The sequence below is a fragment of the Salvelinus alpinus genome, chromosome 3, assembly GCF_045679555.1.
Source record: "Salvelinus alpinus chromosome 3, SLU_Salpinus.1, whole genome shotgun sequence".
Taxonomy (NCBI): Eukaryota; Metazoa; Chordata; class Actinopteri; order Salmoniformes; family Salmonidae; genus Salvelinus; species Salvelinus alpinus.
This window is the reverse complement of record NC_092088.1, coordinates 60,672,917-60,700,100: the sequence shown is the minus strand read 5'-3', so window position 1 is coordinate 60,700,100 and position 27,184 is coordinate 60,672,917. Positions and strand designations below refer to the sequence as shown.

The 27,184-nt window shown below is 42.9% G+C and overlaps 1 protein-coding gene across 1 annotated transcript in view; it reads right to left on the bottom strand.

The window, feature by feature from the left end:
- Positions 1–11,541: 11,541 nt before the first annotated feature.
- LOC139571056 (leucine-rich melanocyte differentiation-associated protein-like) overlaps positions 11,542–27,184 on the bottom strand; it is a 394,808-nt gene continuing 379,165 nt past the window's right edge. The window contains exon 7 of the mRNA XM_071393550.1: positions 11,542–15,781. Within this exon, the coding sequence (XP_071249651.1) occupies positions 15,702–15,781 (80 nt within the window). The 3' untranslated portion in view covers positions 11,542–15,701. The remainder of the gene's footprint in view (positions 15,782–27,184) is intronic.

Genomic DNA, 27,184 nt, shown 5'->3' with positions numbered 1-27,184 from the left:
AGCACACATAGGGCTCTATTCAATCAGATCCGCTTTAGCCTACATCTGCATAGTGGTTGTTTTGACATGTCGGAGGCGTTAAAAAGCTGCCAAATCCACAAGTGGCTTCTGGCATTAACAGAAGTCCCATGCAGCCTTGTTTACACGTTCGAACACTGGAATGTAAGATGTAATCTACACCTCGATTAGGACAATAAAAACTATTTTTCAATTTGAACGTAATTATTTCGACTGAACAAAAATATAAATGCAACATGCAACAATTTCAACGATTTTACTGAGTTATAGTTCATATAAGGAAATCAGTCAAATTAAGTATATTCTTTAGACCCTAATCTATGAATTTCACGACTGGACAGAGGCGCAGCTACGGGGCATTGGCCCACCCACTTGGGAGCCAGGCCAACCCATTGGGGAGCCAGGACCAGCCAATCAGAATGAGTTTTTCCCCACAAAAGGGCTTTATTACAGACAGAAATACTCCTCAGTTTCATCAGCTGTCCGGGTGGCTGGTCCCCGACGATGTCGCAGGTGAAGAAGCCAGATGTAAAGGTCCTGGGCTGTTGTGGTTACACGTGGTCTTCTGTTGTGAGGCTGGTTGGACATACTACCAAATTCTCTAAAACAAAGTTGGAGGTGGTTTATGGTAGAGAAAATAACATAAAAGTATCTGGTAAGTGCTCTCGTGGACAATACTGCAGTGAGCATGCCAATTGCATTTTCCATCAAAGCATGAGACATCATTGGCATTGTGTTGTGTGAAAACTGCACATTTTAGAGTGGCCTTTTATTGTCCACAGCACAAGGTGCACCTGTGTAAGGACCATGCTGTTGAATTAGCTTATTGATATGCCACTCGTCAGGTGGATGAATTATCTTGACAAAAGATAAATGCTCACTAAAAGGGATGTAAGCAAATGTGTGCACAACATTTTAGAGAAATACGTTTTTTGTGCGTGTGTAAAATTTGTATGTACATTTTTTATGGTATTCAATTGGTAGTTACAGTCTTGTCCCATCGCTGCAACTCCAGTACGGACTCGGGAGAGGTGATGGTCGAGAGCCGTGTGTCCCCCGAAACATTACACCACCAAGCCGCACTGCTTTTTCACACAATGCACGCTTAACCCATTGGAGGAAACGTTATACACTTGGAGACCATGTCAGAGTGCATGCACCCGACCCGCCACAGGAGTCGCTAGAGCACGATGGGACAAGGACATCCCGGCCGGCCAAACCCTCCCCTAACCCGGACGACGCTGGGCCGATTGTGCGCCGCCTCACGGGTCTCCCAGTCGCGGCCGGCTTCGTCACAGCCTGGGATCGAACCAGGATCTGTAGAGACACAGCTAGCACTGCGATGCAGTGCCTTAGACCACTGCGCCACTTGGGAGGCCCGCGTTTATATTTTTGTTCAATATATATAGCCTACACTTTTGCGCTAGATGGTGATGGACTGAGAAATAAGCCAATTAAAACCAGCAGTTGTTTCGTCCGCTCTGAAACCAGCTGTCTCAATAGAGAGAGAGAGCCGGCCGGTGGATGAGATTACCTCAGCCTTAACCCTAACCTACAGAATAATCCACCTACAACTCTTTCACTTCCTGAGTACAACTTTCTCTTGATCATGTAATGGAGGAGGACTTGAGTGGGAACTGAATTGTCTCAAGTTTAGCCTCTGCCTGCATGCTCTGTTCTCACAGCCTAATCAATATGTTTTGAAAGATGGTCGAGGTTAGGCTTATCAGCCCGCCTGTGAAACAGAATATGTAATACCCAAATGTTATGGTTCACGATTAAACTTTACCCACGCAGACAAACAACCAATAAACATTTAGCTTAATGACATTCACACAAGCTGCTGTATATTCAGATCAATAATTTGTGTTATTAATATTTATTATACTAATTATTTGTAGAGCACATTTCCCATGCTCAATGCACATAAGGTAGAAAACACAAACAAAACAAAAAATGGCATCAATACATATAAAGGAGAAAAAACTATCACAATACATCAATCATTACCTACAAGAGCAGTAGATAGACTTTAAAGGTCCAATGCAGACATTTTTATCTCAATATCAAATCATTTCTGGGTAACTAAGTACCTTACTGTATTTGTTTTCAATTAAAGTGGTCAGAAATGAACAAAAATAGATCCTGTGCAAAGAGCAATTTTTCAAGCAAGAATTTAGGTAGGACTGTCTGGGAGTGGTCTGAGTGGGGAGGGGAAAACTGAAAACTAGCTGTTATTGGCAGAGAGTTTTGGGACTCCCTTTCTTATTGGTCTATTAACTATGTCACCAGGCAGGCCAAAACTCTATCCCACCAAAACAAGCAGAACTTGTACTAGGCAGTCTTTTCAAACATCTCTTACACTAAAAGGGCAGTATCATAATTGTCACAATCTCATAGTGTTATTCCAACCTCAGTGTGGAAATATATATAAAACCAACATTTTGGACTGCACTGGGCCTTTAAGCAAATTAAGCGATCAAAAATTAAAAGCTAGCTTGAATAGGTAGGTCTTCAGTTGCGTTTTAAATTACGAAATTGAAGCTGCCTCCTTGATGTACAGGTACAGTGTTCTAGAACGGAGGGATCACTTGAAAAGGCCCTGCCACCCATGCTGTGCAGGGTTGTGGCTGGTGTGACCAGGCTGTTAGAGACTGATGATCGTGGAGTAGGTTGTGTAGATTGGTAGGAAAATGTAATCCCTTTATAGATTTAATTTTAATGCACCAAAATGTGATGACAGTGCAAAAGGTGTGTAGACTTTCACTGGCGACTGTACGTGGCCCATAAGCCGATTTAATGCAGTTTTCCAAATTGTGTTTCAAATCACCCAAAATTGTTTTAAAACCCCCAAAATGATTTTCAACTGCTGAAAACTCATTTTTAAACTCAGAAAATTGAGTTTAGAATCCCAGAAATATTTTTTCAAAATCCCAAAACTATGGTGTTTCAAAACCCTGAAAAGAGAGTTTCAGGATCCTGAAAGTGCTAAAGTACCTGTGATTGTCCCAAAGACTGACAATTATTTCCAGCTCACACAAACCTCGTGGTCAATCAATCTCTGTTTCTAAGCTGTATTAGTCTCTGTATCTTGGTTTGAAGGAAAGAAAACACTACACGTAATAATATATTTCTCGTGTAGCAAGCTTTATTGAAACAGAAAATGCAATTTGTAGACAAAATGTGTGAGCCGTATGTTCGCCTCTGACTCTCTGCACAAAGTAATTAATTATATCTAGCTGGGAAAATACAATTTCCCTTTGATATAATACCGTCTGGAGAGGATACGTAATGTCTTCTCACAATGCTCCGTCTTTGCATTAATTTCAGATTTTTACTAAATGCTAAATTGCCACCTGAAAAACATATAGGTTGAAGATAAATAAAAAATGCGATATGGTACACTCACACTCATTATCCACAGTGGGAGGACAAAACATACATGAAGTTCAGGCATACAATGTCATATAGGGAGCAGTTCACCTTCAGAGTGTTCATGATTCAAGGATTTCATTTGTGGTGAACAATCCCCCAAGGGATCATTCCCAGCTCTTCCAGAGATCTCCATGTCTTTTAACATAAAGATGGCCAGCACTTGCAAATGAAGTATTACTTTGATGTATTATCAGTAGTCACAATGGAGATGTTTCGGCAACAACCCAACTCCACTCCACTACAGGCAGACAGATCGGCAGTCAAACCGACACAACAGTCAGACAGGCAACACAGTTTCCTCAGGGCATAGTACTGTAGGGTCCATGCTGTGTGTATTCATATCAAATCAATTCCAATCTTATTGGTCACATACCCAGATGTTATTGCGAGTGTAGCGAAATGCTTATGCTTCTAGATCCGACAGTGCAGAAGTATCTAACAGGTAATATCAACAATTCCACAACGAAACCTAATACACACAATCTAGTAAAGGAATGGGATAAGAATATATAAATATAAAATATATGGATGAGCAGTGACAGAGCGGCTAAGATGCAATAGATAGTATAGAATAGTGTAGGATACAGTATACAGTATATACATATGAGATGAGTAATATGTAAACATTCTTAAAGTGGCGTTATTAAAGTGACTAGTGTTCCATTTATTAAAGTAGCCAATGATATCAAGTCTGTATGTTGGCAGCCTCTCTATGTTAGTGATGTTACTGATGGCCTTGAGATAGAAGCTGTTTTTCAGTCTCTCAGTCCCAGCTTTGATGCACCTGCACTGACCTCACCTTCTGGATGGAAGCGGGGTGAACAGGCAGTGGCTCGGGTGGTTATTGTCCTTGATTATCTTTTTTGCCTTCCTGTGACAGCTGGTGCTGTAGGTGTCCTGTAGGGCAGGTAGTTTGCCCCCAGTGATACGTTTGCAGACCGCACCACCCTCTGGAGAGCCCTGCTCTTTCCACCTTCTCCACTGCTGTCCCATCGATGTTGATAGGGGGGTACTCCCTTTGCTGTTTCCTGAAGTCCACAATCATCTCTTTTGTTTTGCTGACATTGAGTGAGAGGTTATTTTCCTGACACCACACTCCGAGAATCCTCACCTCCTCCCTGTAGGCCGTCTCGTCGTCGTTGGTAATCAAGCTGTTGTGTCGTCTGCAAACTTGATGATTTAGTTGGAGGTGTGCATGACCACGCAGTCATGGGTGAACAGAGAGTACAGGAGGGGGCTGAGAACGCACCCTTGTGGGGCCTCAGTGTTGAGGATCAGTGGAGGTGATATGATCATTGACTAGTCTCTCAAAGCACTCCATAAAGACAGAAGTGAGTGCTACGGGGCGATAGTCATTTTGTTCAGGTACCTTTGCTTTCTTGGGAACAGGAACAATGGTGGCCATCTTGAAGCATGTTGGGACAGAAGACTGGGATAGGGATTGATTGAATATGTTTATTTTATTTTAAATTTAACCTTTATTTGACTAGGCAAGTCAGTTAAAAACAAATTCTTATTTACAATGACGGCCTACCCCGGCGACGCTGGGCCAAATGTGTGCCGCCCTATGGTACTCCCAATCACGGCCGATGTGACACAGCCTGGATTCGAACCAGAAACTGTAGTGACGCCTCTTGCACTGAGATACAGTGCCTTAGACTGCTGCACCACTCGGGAGCCCTGAGTCTGTAAACACACCAGCCAGCTGGTCTGCGCATGCTCTGAGGATGCGACTAGGGATGCCGTCCGGACTGGCAGCCTTGCGAGGGTTAAGACGTTTATATATTTTACTCACATCGGCCACGGAGAAGGAGAGCCTACAGTCTTTGGTAGCGGGCCGCATCGGTGGCACTATATTATCCTCAAAGCGGGAAAAGAAGGTGTTTAGTTTGTCTGGAAGGAAAACGTTGATGTTCCTGCTTATTCCCTTCTTATTCTGGGAATCCTCCAACCTGGATTTCAGGAAAACCAGGGAATGTATTCAAAGTTCCCGGGAATTCTGCAGCTCTAATTGCGACTCCACTTTGTCTTTATATGTATAAAGTTGACTGTTCCCAGACATTTAGGATTGTGATATGCTCTTTATTGTCAATGTGCATACAGTAGACCTCTCACAAAGACTGATATGACATTCTATGATCATTCTGAACCAAAATCCATAGCTATCCGTAGTCACCAGTTTCAAGACAGCACAGCATTCAATAGCCTTGTTTTTACGCTAATGTAAAAGACGTTACGCTGCTTTTGAGTGAGTACCACTTCCCCCTGATTTGGCTCATACCCAGGCCCTCGGCCTTGCTAGCACACATGACCTCACCTCCTGAAGCTGGGTGAGACAACCACATATTACATGGCATGTCGTGGCATGTCCATTTTCCTTCAATAAAGTAGTTATCAGTAGTCAGTGCTAGTGGGATTCATTTAAGATACTCTTTGAAGAGGTAGGGTTTCAGATATTTTTGGAAGATAGGCTGGGACTCTGCTGTCCTAGCTTCTGGGGGAAGCTGGTTCCACCATTGGAGTGCCAGGACAGAGAAGAGATTTGCTAGGGCTGAGCGGGAGCCGATCCCCAGTAGGGGTGGGACGACCAAGAGACCAGAGGTGGCAGAACGGAGTCCTCGGTTTGGGGTGTAGAGTTTGAGCAAAGCCTGAAGGCTGAGAGGGGCATAACTACTTTGTTGAGTGAAAATGTATTTGCTACAATGTGATATGTTGTTGTCTCACCAAGCTATCTTAAGATGAATGCACTACTGTAAATCGCTCTGAATAAAAGCGTCTGCTAAATGGCAAAAATGTAATGCTACGTAGGCAAGCACCATGGTCTTTTAGTGGATGTGAGCTTCTGCTGGAAGCCAATGGAGTGTGTGGAGGAGTGGGGTGACATGGGAGAACTTGGGAATGTTGAACACGAGGAGGGCTGCAGCGTTCTGGAAAAGTTGCAGAGGTTTGATGGCACAAGCAGGTAGCTCAGCCAACAGAAAGTTGCGGGAGATGACCTGCACCGGTTCTTGTGTGAGGAAGGGTCATACTCTGTGGATGTTGCACATGAACCTGCAGGACCAAGTCACTGCTTTGATGTTTGGAGAGAATGACAGAATGTTGACCAGGATCACGTCAAGGTTCTTTGCACTCTGGGAGGGGGACAACGTGGAGCGGGCAGGTCTTCCCCAAGGGGAAGAGCAGCTCCGTCTTGTCGAGGTGTCGCCACCTGGGTGTCATAAGGGGGGAAGGAGAAAAGTAGTTCAGTGTCATCAGCATAGCAATGATAGAAGAGACCATGTGAGGATATGACGTGCCGAGTGACTGTGTATAGAGAACAGAAGAGGGCCTAGAACCGAGCCCTGGAGGACACCAGTAGTAAGAGCATGTGGTGCAGACTCAGATACTCTCCACATCACCTGGTAGGAGGGACCTGCCAGGTGGGACGCAATCCAAGAGTGTGTAGAGCCTGAGACACCCAGCCCTGAGAGGGTGGAGAGGAGGATCTGATGGTTCACAGTGTTGAAAGCAGTGGATAGATCTAGGAGGATGAGAACAGAGAAAAGAGAGTCAGCTTTTGTATTCTAATGGTTGTGTCATTGTTTTCAGTGTAATATTTGTATATATTTGTTCAACTCTCAGTCAGAGTTTTTTCTTGTACATAAAGCTGTTATACAGAATTGGCCTCCTTGTAAAATCCCCATAGACCCTCTCTCCAGAGGGCATTTCTTGTTCTAGCTCATTTTTAGTCGTCAGGTACAAGTCTACCCTCAGGACCTGTTGGAGAATGTTAGTAAATGCCAATATTTCCAGCATTTTCCTATGAAATGTTTGATTGTCCAAGTCAAGCATGTGAAATCGACACCTCAGGCTTGTTTCTCTGGATGTGGAGAAGAACCAAGGCCAGAGGGGGAGAATGTTCAGATGCAAAACATGTTTGTTGTCATGTGCCAAATTGAACATTACACATTTCTTAGCCGTGCCAGAAGAATCATGTAATTACGAATTTATTGATACGGATGAAGCATAAATGTTGAAAATGTCAGTTTTTGTTAATCTCAAGTAATACCTCACTATGTTCTGTTGTTTATTTAATGCTGTTGATGTTGTTTCATCAAAAGGCTCATCAACAAATACTCAGCCCTTGCCATAGGAACCTGACATCTACCATTACTTTACATGCACTTTTATTAGATATATTTAGGAGAATATGACTTTATGGTGACTAAAAACATAAAGTCATATTCTAGTAAAAAACTAAAAATGTAATGAAATTCAATCAAATACAATTAATTGAAAATGAATAAAACACATACAGTACTGTTGCCATACAAGGGTCACCATTGACACTGACATGCATTAATATAATATATTCATGAGTGTGGTAACTATGTACCCCCTCGGGATAGCTACATTAATTACATTAAAAGAGTCATTTAAATTCTTTATTCAAAGAAAATGATTCTCATGCAATAAATAGCACAATAATTACAGTGACGGGTGGGATGAGAGGAAGCACTGAAGCTAAGCAGCAACGTCAAGCTCACACTTCTAGCACGCACACACACACACAACTATTGTATACTGACTACAGGATGACAAATACTATACCAGCTAACAGACTGCAGTGTTCTGAGCACCTGGCTCACTCTGAGCAGTTGTAAATATGATCTACAGCCATTTGTTTTTATTTGGTATTATTCATCTCCTCTGTCAGTAGCACATAAGAAGGTAATAGAAATGCCAGGATGTTGGCTGATTTACTTAGTCAAATGTTCATCCCAAGGCTCCGCAGGGATGAATGGAGTCTGTGTGAGTAACAGGAATCCATGCATTAGGTAGGCAAAACAGACACGACCTTGAGACATTATAACGCAGACAATATATTACTGCCGCGGCGACCTTCCTGGGTCCCGAAGATACATCTGAAGTGTTTTACGGTGTTTTACAATGCATTACCAGGGCCTTTACATGTGCTGAGCTCATTTTATTTGCTCATACATTTCCGAGGAAGGAGTTTAGTGTCACTCAAATGTGGGCCATTTAGAGTAGCTTGTCTTAGGGAGACAAATGAGATTACACAAGTCACTGATGCTGCGGATAAAAAGCAGTTGCAGTACTGTAGTAATACTGTAGCAATATCCCATGTACAATAACTGGGGCCTTTTTACCTGGTCAGGTCAGGGGGTCAGGAAAAACTCATGGCCTTATAGCCACTCATTGCACATGAAATTATTCACCTCAACTGGATTACCTGTCGAAGACTACAGTGTCGTTATTACAGTTATTAATGTGTAGTTAGGTAAAGTGTTACCCTGTATGCTCAGTGAATATTATTCACCAAACTGGGACGATACAGACGCATGTATTACAGTACATACTGTAAACCTGGCCTGCACTCACCTGACTGGATCGATTGACCTCTGTTTCCTGAAGATCCAGACTGAGGAAGGATTTTCCCACACAGATACTGTATGTCAGTGCTGGATCAATATTCACAGTCTTCCTTGAGCTTTAGCAACCTTTCAAATATCACTTCACATTGATTTCTCTCACATAAGTCTTTCTTACCAAATTAGATTACTTTTATAATACAGCTATATTTCTCATTGACAAGTACAAGTCAATGACATTTCAGAAATGGTCGCTATTCTTGCCCTACATACAGTATGTTCTCATGATGTGCTTAAGGTAAAAACAACAAAATACACATCCATTATCATGCATTGTCATTGTGTCTTGGTCTGTGCCCAAATAAAATGATGTCTGACAGATTGCGAGGTCATATCACATCATCATGTATTAAGGGCTCATAATGAAAGTGAAAAGATGATGGTTATTAGAGGAAATGAAAAGGGACTACTCTTCTCTTTTAAAGCACCTACAGTCTATTCTGATGGAATTGGCAATTGGAATTATTTATGACATTAATTGCCACATTATCAACTGGCTGTGAGCTCTGGTGTCACTCTGTCCATCTTTTTTTGGCAGAGAGAGAGAGAGAAAGATAGAGGGGGAGAGCAAGCTGAGCCTGAAGCAGACTGACAAGCTAATTACATCGTCTTCCTTCCCCTCAATGAAACATGCTACTCATCTGAAACGACGCCCGGAAATAAGGCCTTTTCTCACCTCCTCTGGACAGCACTTGATGAAGGAGGATTTGGCAGATGGACGAATGTCTTCAGGTGCAGAGAGAAAGAGAGGGGGGGGTACAGCGAGAGACAGAGAGAAGAGTGAGAGGGAGAGAGATAGAGAGCAACAGAGAGAGCGAGATGAGGAAGCGAGAGAGAAAGGACTAAAGGACACCTAGCTCTAAAGCTTGCCCCATCCATCCACAACCCTGTTAGCTTATGTGCTATCAGTGGCCAACTGTCACTCACCAACACCACTCTTGTTATTTTTTTCCTTCCTGTCTCTGTGAATTTGCATTTGCTTGTGTCAATCACTCAGCGGGCTGAGGCCTGTTGTCTGATGACTAGAGATGATGTGGACTAAGTTCCTGTGACAGCCAGTCAGTCTGCGCTGTGCCTGTTGGGGAGACGAGGGGTGAAGGGTGCTGTGTCTCTGCGATACAGCTCACAGCACTTTACTCTCCTGAATAATATGACTCACACTCAACACAGATGGTAGAAAATGCAAGTTATTTGAGCTTACATTGGCCAATGTGCATCATAGGTTCAAGATTCAAGGGTCAAGGTCATATTACAAGCTTCCATGTTTAACAAGAAATCATGTTTTTGATACCTTTCTATTCAGGCCATTAAAATGAGCCTGTCCTCCGGTTTCCCCCGCGATCATCCTCTAACTTACACACACACACCTGTAGGTAATATGTAAAGGGCTATCCCTCAGTAGGTAACCTGTGAAAGGCCCAGCACTCATTTAAACACAGTGCAAAGAGACAGTGTGAGTCGTGTAGTGTGGAGCCCAGTAACCCACGTGGCACCTGTATCCCCAGGCAGTGTCTACAGCTTAAATTCATTTCCCCTGGCTGCCAGAGTCATCCCGAGTCCACACACAGCCAGGAGGTACCCAGGATCCACTGCAGATGCGGGACACACAGGGCATCGCCTACAGGTTGTTCTGTGGTTTATACCTTAATTAGTCTGCTGTACCACCATGTCAGTCTCATGTCAACGCACGCGCACGCACTCACACACACACAAAGTTTATGTCAGTAAGGCAGATGTCTACACGCTGCTGCACGCTGTCGCCCTCCCTGCCCATCTCATAATGCAGTAGTTTGTGTGCTGGGGATGCGGCTGTGCTCTGTGCTCTGACGAGGATGGGAAGTGACACACACCAAACTCGGTGTGTCCTCCAGCCAGCTTCGGTGGCTCCCGGCCTGTCAATTCCAGCTCCGTCAGCAGCACTGGCTCAATGGCAGTGCCTGTGACACATGTCACAAAGTTTTAAATGTCTGCTCTTTTCAGCAGGATGGTTGGGCTGGCGTGGGCGGGGAGGGTGAGGAGAGAAGCAGCCAGGGGAAGGATGACATTTTGTGTTGCCGGGCGGGGGAAACTTGTTGTGGCTCCCCTCTTCCTGCCTCCACCAGCTGTCAGGGCCGGTTTCCTCTGAACATATCACAACACGCACAAATAAACCTTGTCATTCTGAAACGCTGCCACTAGTGACCGGCCTCCCCAACGTTACAGATGCATGGTCTCGTAGGAGGAAGTAGCACACAGACGTGCGCAGGAACACACACGGATCCACGCAAACACGCACGCACACCCTGAACATACAGTGTGGGGCTATCTTTGACCTTTCTGTCATCTGTCTGTCTGTTAGATTGATGAGCAGGACTGAAGCTCCAAGTGCTCTCTCTCACGTCCCCCTGATCTGTTTGGGCTAATGTGGAAGACAGTTAGTTACCTCTTACAGTAATGACAGGAATAGAGGAGCAGGAGACGGTAATTGAGTAGAAGTGCAGGCGAATATGTCAAAACAAAAGAGACGACGTGGAGGGAAGTGGCTGTCCAGACCTCAATATTAGAATATGATTTGGACCAATAACAAGCATGTATTATATTCGGTCAAATTTGGTGGAATATGTGAATGACGCAATTTGACATTTCCAATAACCATGTAGACACAGAGCAACACAGCTCAAGTAAAATGTTTTAATCAATAAAAGTAGAGTGACCTTTAAAGGGTAATACAAAATGTACTTGGGATCATCTAAAACAGCATTGCCTCATTTCAAAATTGCAGATAATAAGATGACATTAGGCATGTTTCCAGGTTTATTTCACAAAAGCAATGTCGCAAAAAAAATCATTGCTACATCTGTAATGGTAACGTCAGATATAGGAAACATTTTATTTTGCCTAACTTTCTTTATTGCGACAAATGATGATGGAAAATAAGTTTTTCGAATAAATTATCATTGCCGAATCATTTTTAATGTGATGTGATGTCAACACGTAACTATGAAGCTCCACTCTACATTCAATTCTAAATACTTACTACCTGTTAAATCTATTTTTCAACTATAAAAATAATGTTTATTTGTACGGTGTGTCCTGACTTTCAAGAATGGCTGAACTGCTTGGCCTTGCTGTTCTGGTTGGCTGGATGCAAGTTTCACCATCCAATTATTTCAAATCTACAGGATTTATGTTGGCACATAACAATGGGATGGCTTATAGGCTATCTCCAATTTATTAATGCATAAATGGGTAATGGAAACACTTGAACCACCTCATTTTTATTCATCACTGTATCCAGATTGTCATACCTTCATACCGACCTTATGCCATACCGGGAAATTCGGTAATACTGGCACTGAACACAACGGGTGCTATTTCAAACCCCACTGAGCCTTTGTAATCTGAAGGTTAGCAATGCTAACAAGTACATGTAAAATCCCATAGAGAATGCTAACAAAATCCTAATGAGCACATTGCGAACATTTTATGCAGTCTCTGACCAAAAGTATTTGCAGGACAGATATTCCAGCTCATAAATGTATACAAGTAACTGAGAAAGGCTACTCACAGTTTGCTGCATGCACAAAACAAATATTAGACAGCAAAGCTCTTGATCCAGGAGGGGTTTCTCTGCTGTTACCAAGCGAAGCTTGATTTTGGAAGAAGCTAACCACTTAGCTAGCGAGATAGCTAACTAGCTACTAAATTAGCAAACCAAATGCAAAACGAGAGATCATTTAGCACATTTTAGACAGTTAACTTAATAGTTATAAGACTGGCAAACATTTAGTTGGGAATTCCATACTGTAACTAGATCACTTGAGAGTCACAGTCACTCCTGTGTCTCGTCGTTGTGTGCTTGTAAAGAAACACGACGTGACTGGGGACTACCGGTAAGCTTCATAATGAAGAATTATGTGACAGACGAAATGAAGAAGGTGATCTTCTTTATCTCCTAAAGCATTTCACAAGTTGACTGCAGGTATTTACTTCAAAAGTAGCAACAAATATTCACATTTAAAAATGTTTTTGAAGAAATCGTTTCAACACTATTGAAAAACCATCTGTGGCTATTTCCAAAACCCCCAGTATACGGTATATACGGCACACCGCCCAAGCCTACGGCACTGTAATTTGTTTTAGGTGTGACGTCATCACGTCCATCTGTTTGTTAAATAGAAATGCACCGTAGCAGGCAATTGTCAAATCTATTTTCTACGCAAACTTTGTAAATGTCGACAACAACAAAAATTTACTGAACAAGTTAATGGTAACATAGCTAGTGAGTATATTTAATAGGACATATTATATACTGAACAAAAATATAAATGCCACATGTAAAGTGTTGGTCATGTTTCATGAGCTGAATTAAAAGATTGCAGAAATGTTCCATATGCACAAAAAGCTTATTTCTTTCAAATGTTGTGCACAAATGTGTTTACATCCCTGTTAGTGAGCATTTCCCCTTCACCAAGATAATCCATCCACCTGACAGGTGTGGCATATCAAGAAGCTGATTACACAGCATGATCATTACACAGGTGTACCTTGTGGTGGGGACAATAAAAGGCCACTCTAAATATGCTGTTTTGTCACACAACACAATGCCACAGATGTCTCAAGTTTTGAGAGAGCGTGCAATTGGCATGCTGACTGGAGGAATGTCCACCAGAGCTCTTGCCAGAGAATTGAATGTTCGTTCCTCTACCATAAGCCGCCTCCGTCATTTTAGAGAATTTGGCGGTATGTCCAACAAGCCTCACAACCGCAGACCACATCTAACTACGCCAGCTCAGGACCTCCACATCCGGCTTCTTCACCTGCGGGATCGTCTGAGACCAGCTTCCCAGACAGCTGATGAAACTGAGGAGTATTTCTGTCTGTAATAAAGCCCGTTTGTGGGGAAAAACAAATTCTGATTGGCTGGGCCTGGCTCCCAAGTGGGTGGGCCTATGCCCTCCTAGGCCCACTCAAGAATGTGTCCCTGCCTAGTCATGTGAAATCCATAGATTAGGGCCAAAATGAATTGATTTGAATTGACTGATTTCATTATATGAACTGTAACTCAGTAAAATCGTTAAAATTGTTGCATGTTGCGTTAATATTTTTGTTCAGTATACATGATTCACAAATGTTAGAAGTTTATATTCAGGAAAAATTACCATACATTTTAAAGATGTGGGAATATAGTTCCTAACTATGATACTATAATGATACTATAATATGTTAAAAGCATGCCTTCTGTATCCTTCATAACCCCATTGAGGTAATATTCATCAATCACAATGAACTAACAATTTAATTCCATACTAATATGATATTAAAATGAAATGATTAATCTCAGTTTCAATAGAACATTCAGAGTTGCAAAATGCTGGTAACCATCCCCAAAATCTCTGGATTTCAATAAATCCCGGTTGGAAGATCAACGGAAACAGGAGGGAATAAGCAGGAATCCTCCAACTAGGATTTCTGGATAACCTGGACATTTTGTTACCAGAATTTTGCAAACCTAATTTAGTGAAACTATTTGACAGTGTTAGAGGTTGAATGTTTCTTTGGTCTCTAATGTGTTCTTTATTTATTTTGTATTGGAATGTTGTATTGTCTTTCCACTGTGCATTCGAAAATATAACATCTCTTCAAATTGTACATTATCATGCAATAATTGAATACTAAACTAATTAATTTCCATTAAAAACAGACCATAGTAAAATATATCTGCCAACAGCATAACTCTAAACACATTTGGTAAGTGAAAAGTTGTGAAGTGTTGTTACTCTTGCAGGCAAGCCCTGTATCCATTCAAATACAGCTTCAGAACCACAAGGGTGGACTCCTTGAGAAAAGTTATCCTAACTTTCCTATACTTTCATTTAGCCCTCCTCCCCCTCTCCTGTCTGGCATTGCCCCCACCCTCTCTCCAATCCCCTCTGATAACATTCTCAAGCCCCAATTTAGACAAGATGGAGATGTGCCAGGTGTAAACATCTACCTATCTTATATAATTTATCTCTAGGTGGACTTAGGGGTGGGAATTGTAAAGGTTTTTAAAACTTTATTAGTTTTATGTTGTATCTCTCTTTCTTTCTCCTAGCTGCCACTCTAAAAGTGAAATTTACTGTATACTTACATTTTGAAATATACATCATTACGCCCAGTCCCCTGTCCCCCTCACACGTGCACATTCACACAGGCCCAGTGAGGCATCAGGTTTGACCTCTGACCCCTGATGAGTGGCGGTAGGGGACGGGTGATCCATCATGGCTGCTGTGGCTGTCAAATCAGCCGCTTGGCTGGAGCTGTCCATCACCGTGGCCACGGGGTGTGTGTGTGTTAGGGTGGGTGGGTGTGAAAGAGAGAGAGTGTGTGCGCTTGCGTGAACAGTTCTGTGGGTGCGTGTGCGTGCATGCATGCACTTTTGTATATGGTTGTGTTTATGTGGAGCACTGCTGCTTGAATGCAATTATGTCAACGTGAGTGCCAATGTTCACTCTGGGGCAGGAGAGTGGAGCTGACAGGAGAGCCATCCACAGCTCAGCGGAGGAGGAGGAGACCAGGCCACTACGCTACAAGGCCCGTATTCATAAAGCGTAGAGAAGGATGCTGACCTAGGATCAGGTCCCCCCTGTCCATATAATCTCATTCATGATCAAAACTGATTCTAGATCAGCAATCCTAGTCTGAGAAGCTTGATAGATACGGCGCCAGGACTGGGGTCTGAGAGTGACAGTATAGGTTATGGAAGAGACATTTTAATGAAGATGTTTGAATTTTTATTTAACGACTTGTATAATGAAGCTTGTGTGCGTGTGTTTGCGTCTCTCTGTCGGTCCATCAGAGTTGGTCATTGCGGATGAATCGGTTGCCTTCCGAATGCTTTCCATAGTAGACGTAACGGCACTTGGCGAACACACCTGAAAGTGGAAGAAGAAAAATATTAAAATGCTGGTCCAATTCAGATCTACCTGTGGATGGATTAAACCTGATGTTTATAGCCATTCTATACAGTCCGCCCGTCTAGCATCACTATTCCTTCCAGACTCACATTAAACATCTCCAATCCAAAATTAAATCTAGAATTGGCTTCCTATTTTGCAACAAAGCCTCCTTCGCTTATGCTGATAAACATACCCTCGTATGTTTATCGAGGATCCTACCGATCCTCGACTTCGGCGATGTCATTTACAAAATAGCCTCCAACACTCGACTCAGCAAATTGGATGTAGTCTATCACAGTACCATTTGTTTTGTCACCAAAGCCCCATATACTACCCACCACTGCGACCTGTATGCTCTCGTTGGCTGGCCCTCTCTTCATATTCGTCGCCAAACCCACTGGCTCCAGGTCATCTATAAGTCTTTGCTAGGTAAAGCCCCGCCTTATCTCAGCTCACTGGTCACCAAAGCAACACCCACCCGTAGCACGCGCTCCAGCAGGTATATTTCACTGGTCATCCCCAAAGCCAACTCCTCGTTTGGCCGCCTTTCCTTCCAGTTCTCTGCTGCCAATGACTGGAACGAATTGCAAAAATTACCGAAGCTGGAGACTTATATCTCCCTGACTAATTTTAAGCATCAGCTGTCAGAGCAGCTTACCGATCATTGCACCTGTACACAGCCCATCTGTAAATAGCCCACCCAACTACCTCATCCCTATATTGTTATTTATTATGTTGCTCCTTTGCACCCCAGTATCTCCACTTGCACCACATCTTCTGCACATCTATCACTCCAGTGTTAATGCTAAATTGTGGCCTATTTATTGCCTTACCTCCCTAATCTTACTACATTTGCACACACTGTATATAGATTTTAGTGTTATTGACTGTACGTTTGTGTATCACATGTGTAACTGTGTTGTTTGTGTCGCACTGCTTTGCTTCATCTTGGCCAGGTCGCAGTTGTAAATGAGAACGTGTTCTCAACTGGCCTACCTGGTTAAATAAAGGTGAAATAAAATAATTTATTAGATTTGTTATCACACTGTATTGTTATTCTGGTGGTTGGAAAGTGAACTTGAGTGTCTGCAAATTGATTTCTCTGTTCCACAATGCTGTTTATTTTATATCATCTCAAATAGTTTATATACATCTTCATTCAGCTATTGAAACAACAGTATACACAAACTATAATATAGATATGATTATTATAATTGTTTATTATCTGTCACTATCTGTCTTATCCCGTCTGTGATGTGTGTGTGTGCATGTGCGCGTGTGCGTGTGCGGAGGATGAGTATCCTTCTCAAGTTGAGGAACAGCGGGGGAAACAGCATTTGGCCTCAGGGCGATGTCTAGACAGTAACAAGTACACAACCCTAGCCCTGCCTCCACTCCACCCATACACACAAACACATGCACGTGTGTGTGTGTGTTGCATTTTCATATGACTACTGATCATATGTATCATTAATTTGCTTTGTATCACAATCAATATTAACATATAGTAAAATGACCCATGGCCTTGACATAATCTTTAAATAATTAATGTTATACCAAAGATGTGTAGAGAAACATAGTACCTATGGGAGATGTTTGTACATGCCCTAAACAACAAAGCTGAACTCTGACCTACTGTATGGCTCATTGATCCAATCAATGTCTACATCAACAAAAAAGCTACAATGAAAATCCACACGTTTATAATCTTATTTATCATATATCCGTTAATCTAAAGACAAGGTGAAGACTGTTTTAGTCATCAAATTCAATATGGTACGAGTTAGTAGCTTTGTAAAAAACAAAATAACTACAACAAAGGAATTAATTTACCCTCTGCTATTCCTCCAAGGGTTACACTGTAAAACAAAATGGTTGACTCTGTCCATACCCTTTCCTAGCTGTCCTAGCTGTGATGTCACAGCGCTCAGCAGAGTACTACTTGACGAATGCGGCGGAGATGCAGCTACAGCTAGCTAGGTGTCACCGCTCGGCAAGGACAAATGGCATTAGCGCTGTCAACAACCCTCTGACAGAAGGACAGATATGTCCTCTGATATCAACACACTTCTTAAATAGACATCAAGAGCATTAGTAGAGGAGGTTGTAACAGATGGACAATAAAGTTGTATTCTATTCTGAGGGAAGGGGAGGAAAGGAGAGGAGAAGGGGGGAGTGCAGAGGAAATGAGAGGAGAGGAAATGAGAGCAGAAGAAAGGAGAGGGTAAGGATGTCAGAAACAGTTGAGAGGTGCTCAGAGCGATATAGCCAATCACTTAATCGGAGGAGACAATGTCAGGGCAGAAGAGAGACAGGGACCAGAATGGCACATTGTGACAGAAAGCAGAGATGGGGACAGAGATACTGGTGCCATATTAGTGCCAAGCATATTCCAACGCCAACCTCCATTCTAACCAAACCTGACACACCACTGCTCTCTAACTCTCTGTCTTCAAAGTAGCCCCACTAATATATATATATACACACACACACACACACACACACACACACACACACACACACACACACACACACACACACACACACACACACACACACACACACACACACACACACACACACACACACACACACACACACACACACACACACACACACACTTGAATGGACACGGGCACACGCGCACACACACACACAGACGTGGGAAAACACACACACACATACACACACAACCCCTGATGTCAGTTCAGTGCAGCAGACAGACAGTGCAGCAGTCTTCATCCCAGCAGTAGTGAATGTGTGTGTTGTGTCAGGTTGGGGAGCCGTGCAGAACACAGGCCCGGGGACAAGCTCAGTCAATCTAAATCTGGACTTTGTAGTGGAGCGGCTCTCATTCCCCTCATAGCCCAGCTACTTGAGGTGATCCAAACACTCAAGTGTGAGGAGCTGTCACCTCCGATAAAATCCCCATGCCTGCCTGCCTGCCTGCTCCCTGCCCGGTTCAGACAGTTTGCCTGGGGATACAGGTGCCACGGTGGGAGACTGGGCTCCACACCACACAACTCACATGGTCTTATAGCACTGTGATCAGAGGAGTGATGGGCCCTTCACAGCTTACCTACTGAAGGACACAGACCTTTACATGTTACCTACACAGCCCAAGGTCTGGAGTTAGGGCCCTTCACATACCCTACATAGACCCCTTGAGAGATATAGCAAGGAGGCTAGGGCACTTCACAGGTTACCTACTGAGATGTAGAGAGTGACAACTGACAGTTCACGAAGAAATACAAAAAAGAAATACAAAGAAATACAAGAAAAAGTATTTGTTTAGAATAGGGCTGGATCAAATAAATTAGTTACAAACAAATTGTGGGTCAACAGTACACAAATTGATGACTGCACAAAAACCCTGATCCAAGTTTCCCTAGCACCAATCAGAGGGCTGAGCTCTGATTCTCCCACAGTGCTTTAAACAGAGACATCTGGGCATGCCAGAGGAAGCCAGACAGGGGGGGGGGGGGGGGCAGAGAAGATAGACAGAAAGATAGAGAGTGATGAGAAAACAAAGAGATGGAGTCTGCTTTCCTAGCCAACGACTGGCTGCAGGGTGTGTGTGCGTGTGCGTGTGTGCGTGCGTGCACATGTGTTCAGTATAACCTGGCAGGCTGTGAAGTGTGATAAAGAGCAGGCTACTCTACACACCCCTAACTCCATCAGTCCCCCAACAGCTAGACTCCAACATATTATTAGAGGATGGAGAGAGAGAGAAAGAAGGTAGAGGGGGAAGAAGTCAAAGATTTACATAATTCCTTATGAGGCCTCCTCAGGCCAGTGAGAACAGTTTGATGAGCTGATACTGGTGTCATGGATATACTATCTGTGTCCTATGACTGACTGACACAGATAGGCACACATGCATGCATGTGCACGCCCACACGCACAGAGAGAGAGAGAGAGAGATCCCTGAGAACAGTGAACACCCATTAAAGTGACAGATTAGATCAGTGACGTGGGAAGCTAATGTTTCCATCATGGATCCTCTGGCAGACGAACACTCAGGCCTTTGTTCTGCACAGAATGTCACGCACACCCTGCACCTTGTTGCTCTTTTTAAAGGGTAGTACAGTATCTCTACTCTTAAAGGGAAGTATAGTATCTCTACTGTTCTTAAAGGGAAGTACAGTATCTATATTATTTTTAAAAGGGGACTACAGTATCTATATCTTTAAAGGGGAGTACAATATCTCCTTCTTTAAAGGGGAGTAAAGTATATTGTATCGCTCAAGTAATACACAACCAACAACTGCATACACAGAAATCACTATGACACACAACAGATAACAAACCTTGAAATGAAGTTACAACTGCACATAGGAAGGAGAGGTTTAGGAAGTCAGTTAAGGGGATTGAAGAATCACTACAGCCATAAGCTAGTGAGACCTACTGCTTAACAAAGACCTCTACGTAAATCAACAAATGAATCAACACAGAGAGAGAGAGAGAGAGAGAGAGAGAGAGACAAAGGGAGAGGGAGGGAGGGAGGGAGAGAGAGAGCTGGAGTGGGTTTAATGATTGCTCCTTGCATACAATCAGCTCCTCTCTCTTCAAGGGCCATCAATATGTCAAGGAAAGACATATCCGAAGGATGCAGCTCTTAACATCAAGGTTATCTATTCTCCACCAGGCACATCTCTCCTCTCTATCCCCTCTATTATTTTTCTCTCTACCTCTCCTCTTCTCCTCTCCCGCCCTCCTCTTTTTCTCTCCTCTACTCCCATCTCTTCACTTTTTCTCCCTTCCCCTTTCTCTCTCACGCTATCCCTCCGGCCAACCAACCAACGTTTTCATCAGTGCCACAATCCATCAGGGGTAATAATGCTGTGGAGAAAAAAATCAATTAACAATGCAATTAAACTTTCCGTATTATCTCAAAGGGCTGAAATAATATGGAAGGGAGAAGACAAAGGGTCTGGAGGCAGGCATCCATAAGGCTGTGTGAGAGAATGAGTTATGGGGCTTGGGCACGGCCTCGTATGAGCCTGGCCTATTATAGTGGACACTATCCATCTCCCACTGTCCGTTTATCAGGCCAGCACAACATCATGTGATTGAGTCACTACTTTGGCAGACTATATGTGGATATACAGAGCCTTCGGAAAGTTTTCAGACCCCTTCACTTTTTTCCACATTTTGTTACGTTACATCCTTATTCTAAAATGGATGAAATTGTTGTTTTTCCTCATCAATGTACACACAATAGCCCATAATGACAAACAAAAACAGGTTTTTAGAAATGTTTGCAAATTTATTTAAAAAATATATATAATAACAATATCACATTTACATAAGCATTCAGACTCAGTACTTTGTTGAAGCACCTTTGACAGTGATTACAGTCTCGAGTCTTCTTGGGTATGATGCTACAAGCTTGGCACACCTGTATTTGGGGAGTTTCTCCCATTTTGCTCTGCAGATCCTCTCAAGCTCTGTCAGGTTGGATGGGGAGCGTTGCTGCATAGCTATTTTCAGGTCTCTCCAGAGATGATCAATATTCGATCAAAGCCACTCCTGCTTTGTCTTGGCTGTGTGCTTAGGGTCGTTGTCCTGTTGGAAGGTGAACATTCGCCCCAGTCTGAGGTCCTGAGCGCTCTGGAGCAGGTTTTCATCAAGGATCTCTCTGTACTTTGCTTCGTTCATCTTAGCCTCGATCCTGACTAGTCTCCCAGTCCCTGCCGCTGAAAAATATCCCCACAGCATGATGCTGCCTCCACCATGCTTCACCGTAGGGATGGTATTGGCCAGGTGATGAGCGGTGCCTGGTTTCCTCCTGATGTGACACTTGTCATTCAGGCCAAAGGGTTCAATCTTGGTTTCATCATACCAGATAATCTTGTTTCTCATGGTCTGAGAGTCCTTTAGGTGCATTTTGGAAAACTCCAAGCGGGCTATCATGTGCCTTTTATTGAGGAGTGGCTTCCGTCTGGCTACTCTACCGTAAAGGTCTGATTGGTGGAGTACTGCAGAGATGGTTGTCCTTCTGGAGGGTTCTCCCATCTCCACAGAGGGACTCTGAAGCTCTGCCAGAGTCACCATCGGGTTCTTGGTCACCTCTCTGACCAAGGCACTTCTCCCCCGATTGCTCAGTTTGGCCGGGAGGCCAGCTCTTGGAAGAGTCTTGGTGGTTCCAAACTTCTTCCATTTAAGAATGATGGAGGCCACTGTGTTCTTGGGGACCTTCAATGCTGCAGAAATGTTTTGGAACACTTCCCCAGATCTGTGCCTCGACACAATCCTGTCTCAGAGCTCTACAGACAATTCCTTTGACCTCATGGCTTGGTTTTTACTCTGACATGCAGTGTCAACTGTGGGACCTTATATAGACAGGTGTGTGCCTTTCCAAATCATGTCCAATCAATTGAATATACCACAAGTGGACTCCAATCAAGTTGTAGAAAGATCTCAAGGATGATCAATGGAAACAGGATGCACCTGAGCTCAATTTCAAGTCTCATAGTAAAGGGTTTGATACTTATGTAAATAAGTTAATTCTGTTTTTATTTTATACATTTGCAAACTTTTCTAAAAACCTTTTTTAGCTTTGTCATTATGGGTATTATGTGTAGATTGATGAGATTTGTATTTATTTAATCAATTTTAGAATAAGGCTGTAACGTAACAAAATGTGGAAAAAGTCAAGGGGTCTGAATATTTTCCGAATGCACTTTATACTGAAAAACAATACAAACGTAACATGCTACAATTTCAAAGATTTTACTGAATTACAGTTCATAGAAGGAAATCAGTCAATTGAAATAAATTCCATAGGCCCTAATCTATGTATTTCACATGACACAACTGTGCCCCCCCTAGGCAGGGGCACAGTTGTGGGTGGGCCTGGGAGGGCTAAGGCCCAGCCACTGGGGAGCCAGGACCAGCCAATCAGAATGAGTTTTTCCCCATAAAAGGGCTTTATTACAACAGCTCATGAAACATGGAATCAACACTTTACATGTTGCGCTTTACATGTTGTTCAGTTTATTTGGATACCCCCCCCCCGTGTCTCACAGACACGCATTACGGGTTGTATGAATCAAGCATCTCAGAGTAGGAGTGCTTCGTTTTAAGATTAGCTTTGCCATTCAGGTCACAATAAATATGATTATATGGACAGGGGTAACCTGATCCTAGACCAGTACTCTTACTCTGAGCCACTTGATACATACGGCCCCAAATGGACAGCTAGCCACATTGCGGCACGTAAATAAATTATAATGATGAGGATATGTGATGTAAATATGATCGGTGTGTGTTGGTGGTACAGTAGATCTCTGATTATCGGTATATCCATTATGACAACAGTTGCTAGGTATGCAAGCATGAAAAACCATTTTAAAAGGAAGAACATTAAAAAGTAGCCGCTATGAAAAGAGAAAAGGGGTAGAAAGGAAGAGAAGAGTAAAAGTCATATTTACTAGGTGATTACTTGGTGTACTTTACTACCTGTAAAGCAATACTGTGTCTGGACCTCTGCCGACGGAGGTATTTCTGAAGTGAAAAGCATAGCTAATAAGTATCCTTCACTCTCCACGGAGAATAAATATCCACAAAACAGCTGGAGAGAGAGAGAGAGATAGGCTGGAACTTATTAAACGTGGACCCTGGATTATATCAGTTATTAAATCAAACGAGAGAAGGACCTCTGTGTGTGTGTGTGTGTGTGTGTGTGTGTGTGTGTGTGTGTGTGCGTGTGTGTGAGAATTGGGCCGCAGATCAACAGGTCAGATCCCATGTGCTAGTCTGGTGTGTTGTCAGGTTTGAGCCCTAAGCAAACCACAAACTACTGACGGCTCCTGACAAACACACGTGTTGGAATCTCAGGCATAGCCCGGGTAAGACTACAGACCTACTTATGATCAAAGCCATCTGTTGATGTTGTTGTTAGGGACAAGGAGATGAGAGGCTGACTTTGAATAGACTATTATGAATAGGGAGTATTATACTGTATAGTCCTCAGAGTTGCTAGGTGAAATGGAATAAACCTTGAAACCATTCTCATAAATATATATTTTACCTACCAATATACAAGACCTACAGTAGATCATCATGATGAAAGAGTAATAAAGAATATAACTAACTTATTTAATTCTGTGTTCAACCCTGCCTATTAGCCCAGTGCATCTTAACAAAGAAGGTGGCATCCAACTCTCAGCAGGCCTCAGAGGGAAAGCCCAGAGAATAACTTACACACTTAAATTTGTCCTTTTCCAATAAAAAAATATTTAGTCCATTAAACATAAATACCTGTCATTATGATGCATGCCCTGGAATCAGGCCTCCCCATTCCCCCTCCTCCTTCTCCCTGTTTACTGCAGCGGCTGCATGTTCTCAACTTTGGTGTATTGATTAAACTTTTAAATGGCTGCCATATAACCCAGGGAGGTACATCAGGAAGATTAATTTGCATCAATGTTCATCTGTAATTCATTAGCCATTTACACTCCCCACATCCACACGGCCTATCAGGGAAATGCACCCCATTTTTCACCCAGGCAGAGGCAGAGGCAGAGGCTGGGGAGCAGGAGGGAGAGAGGGAGTGAGGGAGGAGGAGGGAAGTAGAGGGAGAGAGGGAGTGAGAGAGGGAGGTAGGGGGAACGAGAGGGAGTGAGAGAGAGAGGGAGGGGGGAAGGAGAGGGAGGGGGAAGGAGAAGGAGAAGGAGAGAGGGAGGGAGGGGGAAGGAGAAGGAGAGAGGGGGAAAGGGGGAATACACTGCATACAAATCAGACAGAGAGGAAATTCTCGAGTCCTACAAGACACCACAAGGCATACTACTATTACAAATAAAATATGTATTATTATGATTATGTATTAGCATATTTAAACATCATTTGTGACATAATACCCTGACTCTAATAACACATATTTTGTGTCATACTGTCAATTAGGCTAGATCTTGTTTTTGTCACAAGCCAAATGCTATCCTTGAACTACATCCAGATTATCTATGAATTGCTAAATTGATTCAGATTTGCATCCCCTCCTTAGCTAACAAGACTTCCCATTGACAGGGCTGTTCATCACGCGGGAACAAGACGATATGGATAACTCGGTACTTCCCCCATTGACCTTGAGTAGCGTTGTAATATCAACCTTTCCAAACATTGCTCCAACGTTAGTCTGACATATACTGTAAGGCTACTCTCCGTCTGTGGTTAGCATGTCAGACTATTCAAACATCATCGTCCTCAGGCATATGAGAATATAATATAATTCAATCATTTCTCATTCCAATTCTTTTGAAACTGTCATCACACACAGAAGTAATTCACTCTCCGTTTGTTTTGACTTTATTGTCAGATTTTGACTTTTATTCATACTGCAAATTATATTTATTGGGGGGAAAGGGTGTCCAAGACGGAGACAAAGGAGGGACAGAGACAGATTTAAGAGCCGTGTGCACAACTCAGATAAAAATGTGCATAGGAGGCGAAAACAAGATGGAAAAAAGTGGAGGGAAAAGGGAAAGAACAACGGTCAGTGGAAAGGAGAGGTGTTGAGGGATTTGCTGTTGCTGTGGCTGGATGGGTTGTCAGGAGACGGTTGCCAGGCCATGACTCAAAAGGCCAGATCAATAGCTGGTTGATGTTACCACATGAATCTCCTTACTGGGCCAAAACACAACACACATCTATTTACTCATAGACTTAATGGACTCACAGACCCACTTCAGTACTTAGACTCACAGACACAGTGGTGTAGTAGGAAACACAAGTCCCTGACCAAATTAAAATAATAAAGTTGTTTCCATTATGAATGTAGAGGCTTAGTTATCATTATGAGTTATGATGATGAGTTTTTCATGATCATGTGGTCTAGCTCTAGTTATGATACATTATAGTGCACTTAAAACAAATAGTTTTTCAGATACAGTATATCTATCCAATAAGGTTAGCTATAGTAATCTTGGGGAGTTATGACCGCAGTACTGTCACCTCACTGAATTACCAGAATCAAACATTGTAAACTCAGAGTGACATTCTTCATTGATGTCTGAATTAGGACTATGCCACTGATAAAGGCCTATCACTCTTTGTACTCCCCAACTTATAAGGACGAGGAGGAAATTGAATTCCGGCGGTCATACATTTTGACTGGAGAAAAGATTACAGTCGGGACGACAACGGGGGGGGGGGGGGGGGCTAATGACAAAAATAAAACAGTGAAATTAATTCCAATGACATTTATTGTAAATAGAGCAGAGAGAGAGGGAGAGTACACGACGCGCAGTAGCTCTGGAGGCTGTAGATAAGAGAGGAGTCGTTTGAGGCGCAGGGGGACTCATGCAGTTTACAAAGACGTAATCCCCTTGGAACTAAAGTACTCCATCCTCTGGGTCTACAGCATACAGTAGACTACAGCAGGGGACGTACAACATCACTATAGGCACCCAACAAGTATTTTACATGTGGATATTGAAAATATTCATATCGCATCAGCGTTATTATTAGAAGTGTGTGTTACAGTTAGTTATTGAAAAGGTAAGCCTATGTAGATACAAGTATTAAGATGTACTGTTGATATTGAAAATACTCAACTATCACTTTCAAAAGTAGTTATTACCAGGGGTGTCATTCACCCCAAGATTCTGAGAGGGCACAAAGTACGTGAGGATGGCTAGGTGGTGACCAGGGGGGGGCTATTCCCCTGTCCATAAGTTGAAGAATTTTGCATTTTTCAAACAACTACAGTACCAATCAAAAGTTTGGACACACCTACTCATTCAAGGGATTTTCTTAATTTTTACTATTTTCTACATTGTAGAATAATAGTGATGACATCAAAACTATGAAATAACACATATGGAATCATGTAGTAACCAAAAAAGTGTTAAACAAATCGATTTTCGATTTTTCAAAGTAACCACCCTTTGTCTTGATGAAAGGTCGGGTGATTGTGGAGGCCAGGTCATCTGATGCAGCACTCCATCACTCTCCTTCTTAGTCAAATAGCCCTTGCACAGCCTGGAGGTGTGTTGGGGTCATTGTCCTATTGAAAAACAAATAATAGTCCCACTAAGCGCAAACCAGATGCAGAATGCTGTGGTAGCCATGCTGGTTAAGTGTGCGTTGAATTCGGGAATAAATCACAGACAGTGTCACCAGCAAAGCACCGCCACACCATCACACCTCCTCCTTGCTTCACGGTGGGAACCACACATGCAGAGATCATCCGTTCACCTACTCTGCGTCTCACAAAGACACAGCGGTTGGAACTAAAAAGCTCACATTTGGACTCATCAGACCAAAGGACAGATTTCCAATGGTCTAATGTCCATTGCTCATGTTTCTTGGACCAAGCATGTCTCTTCTCCTTTTTGATGTCCTTTATTAGTGGTTTCTTTGCAGCAGTTCGACCAT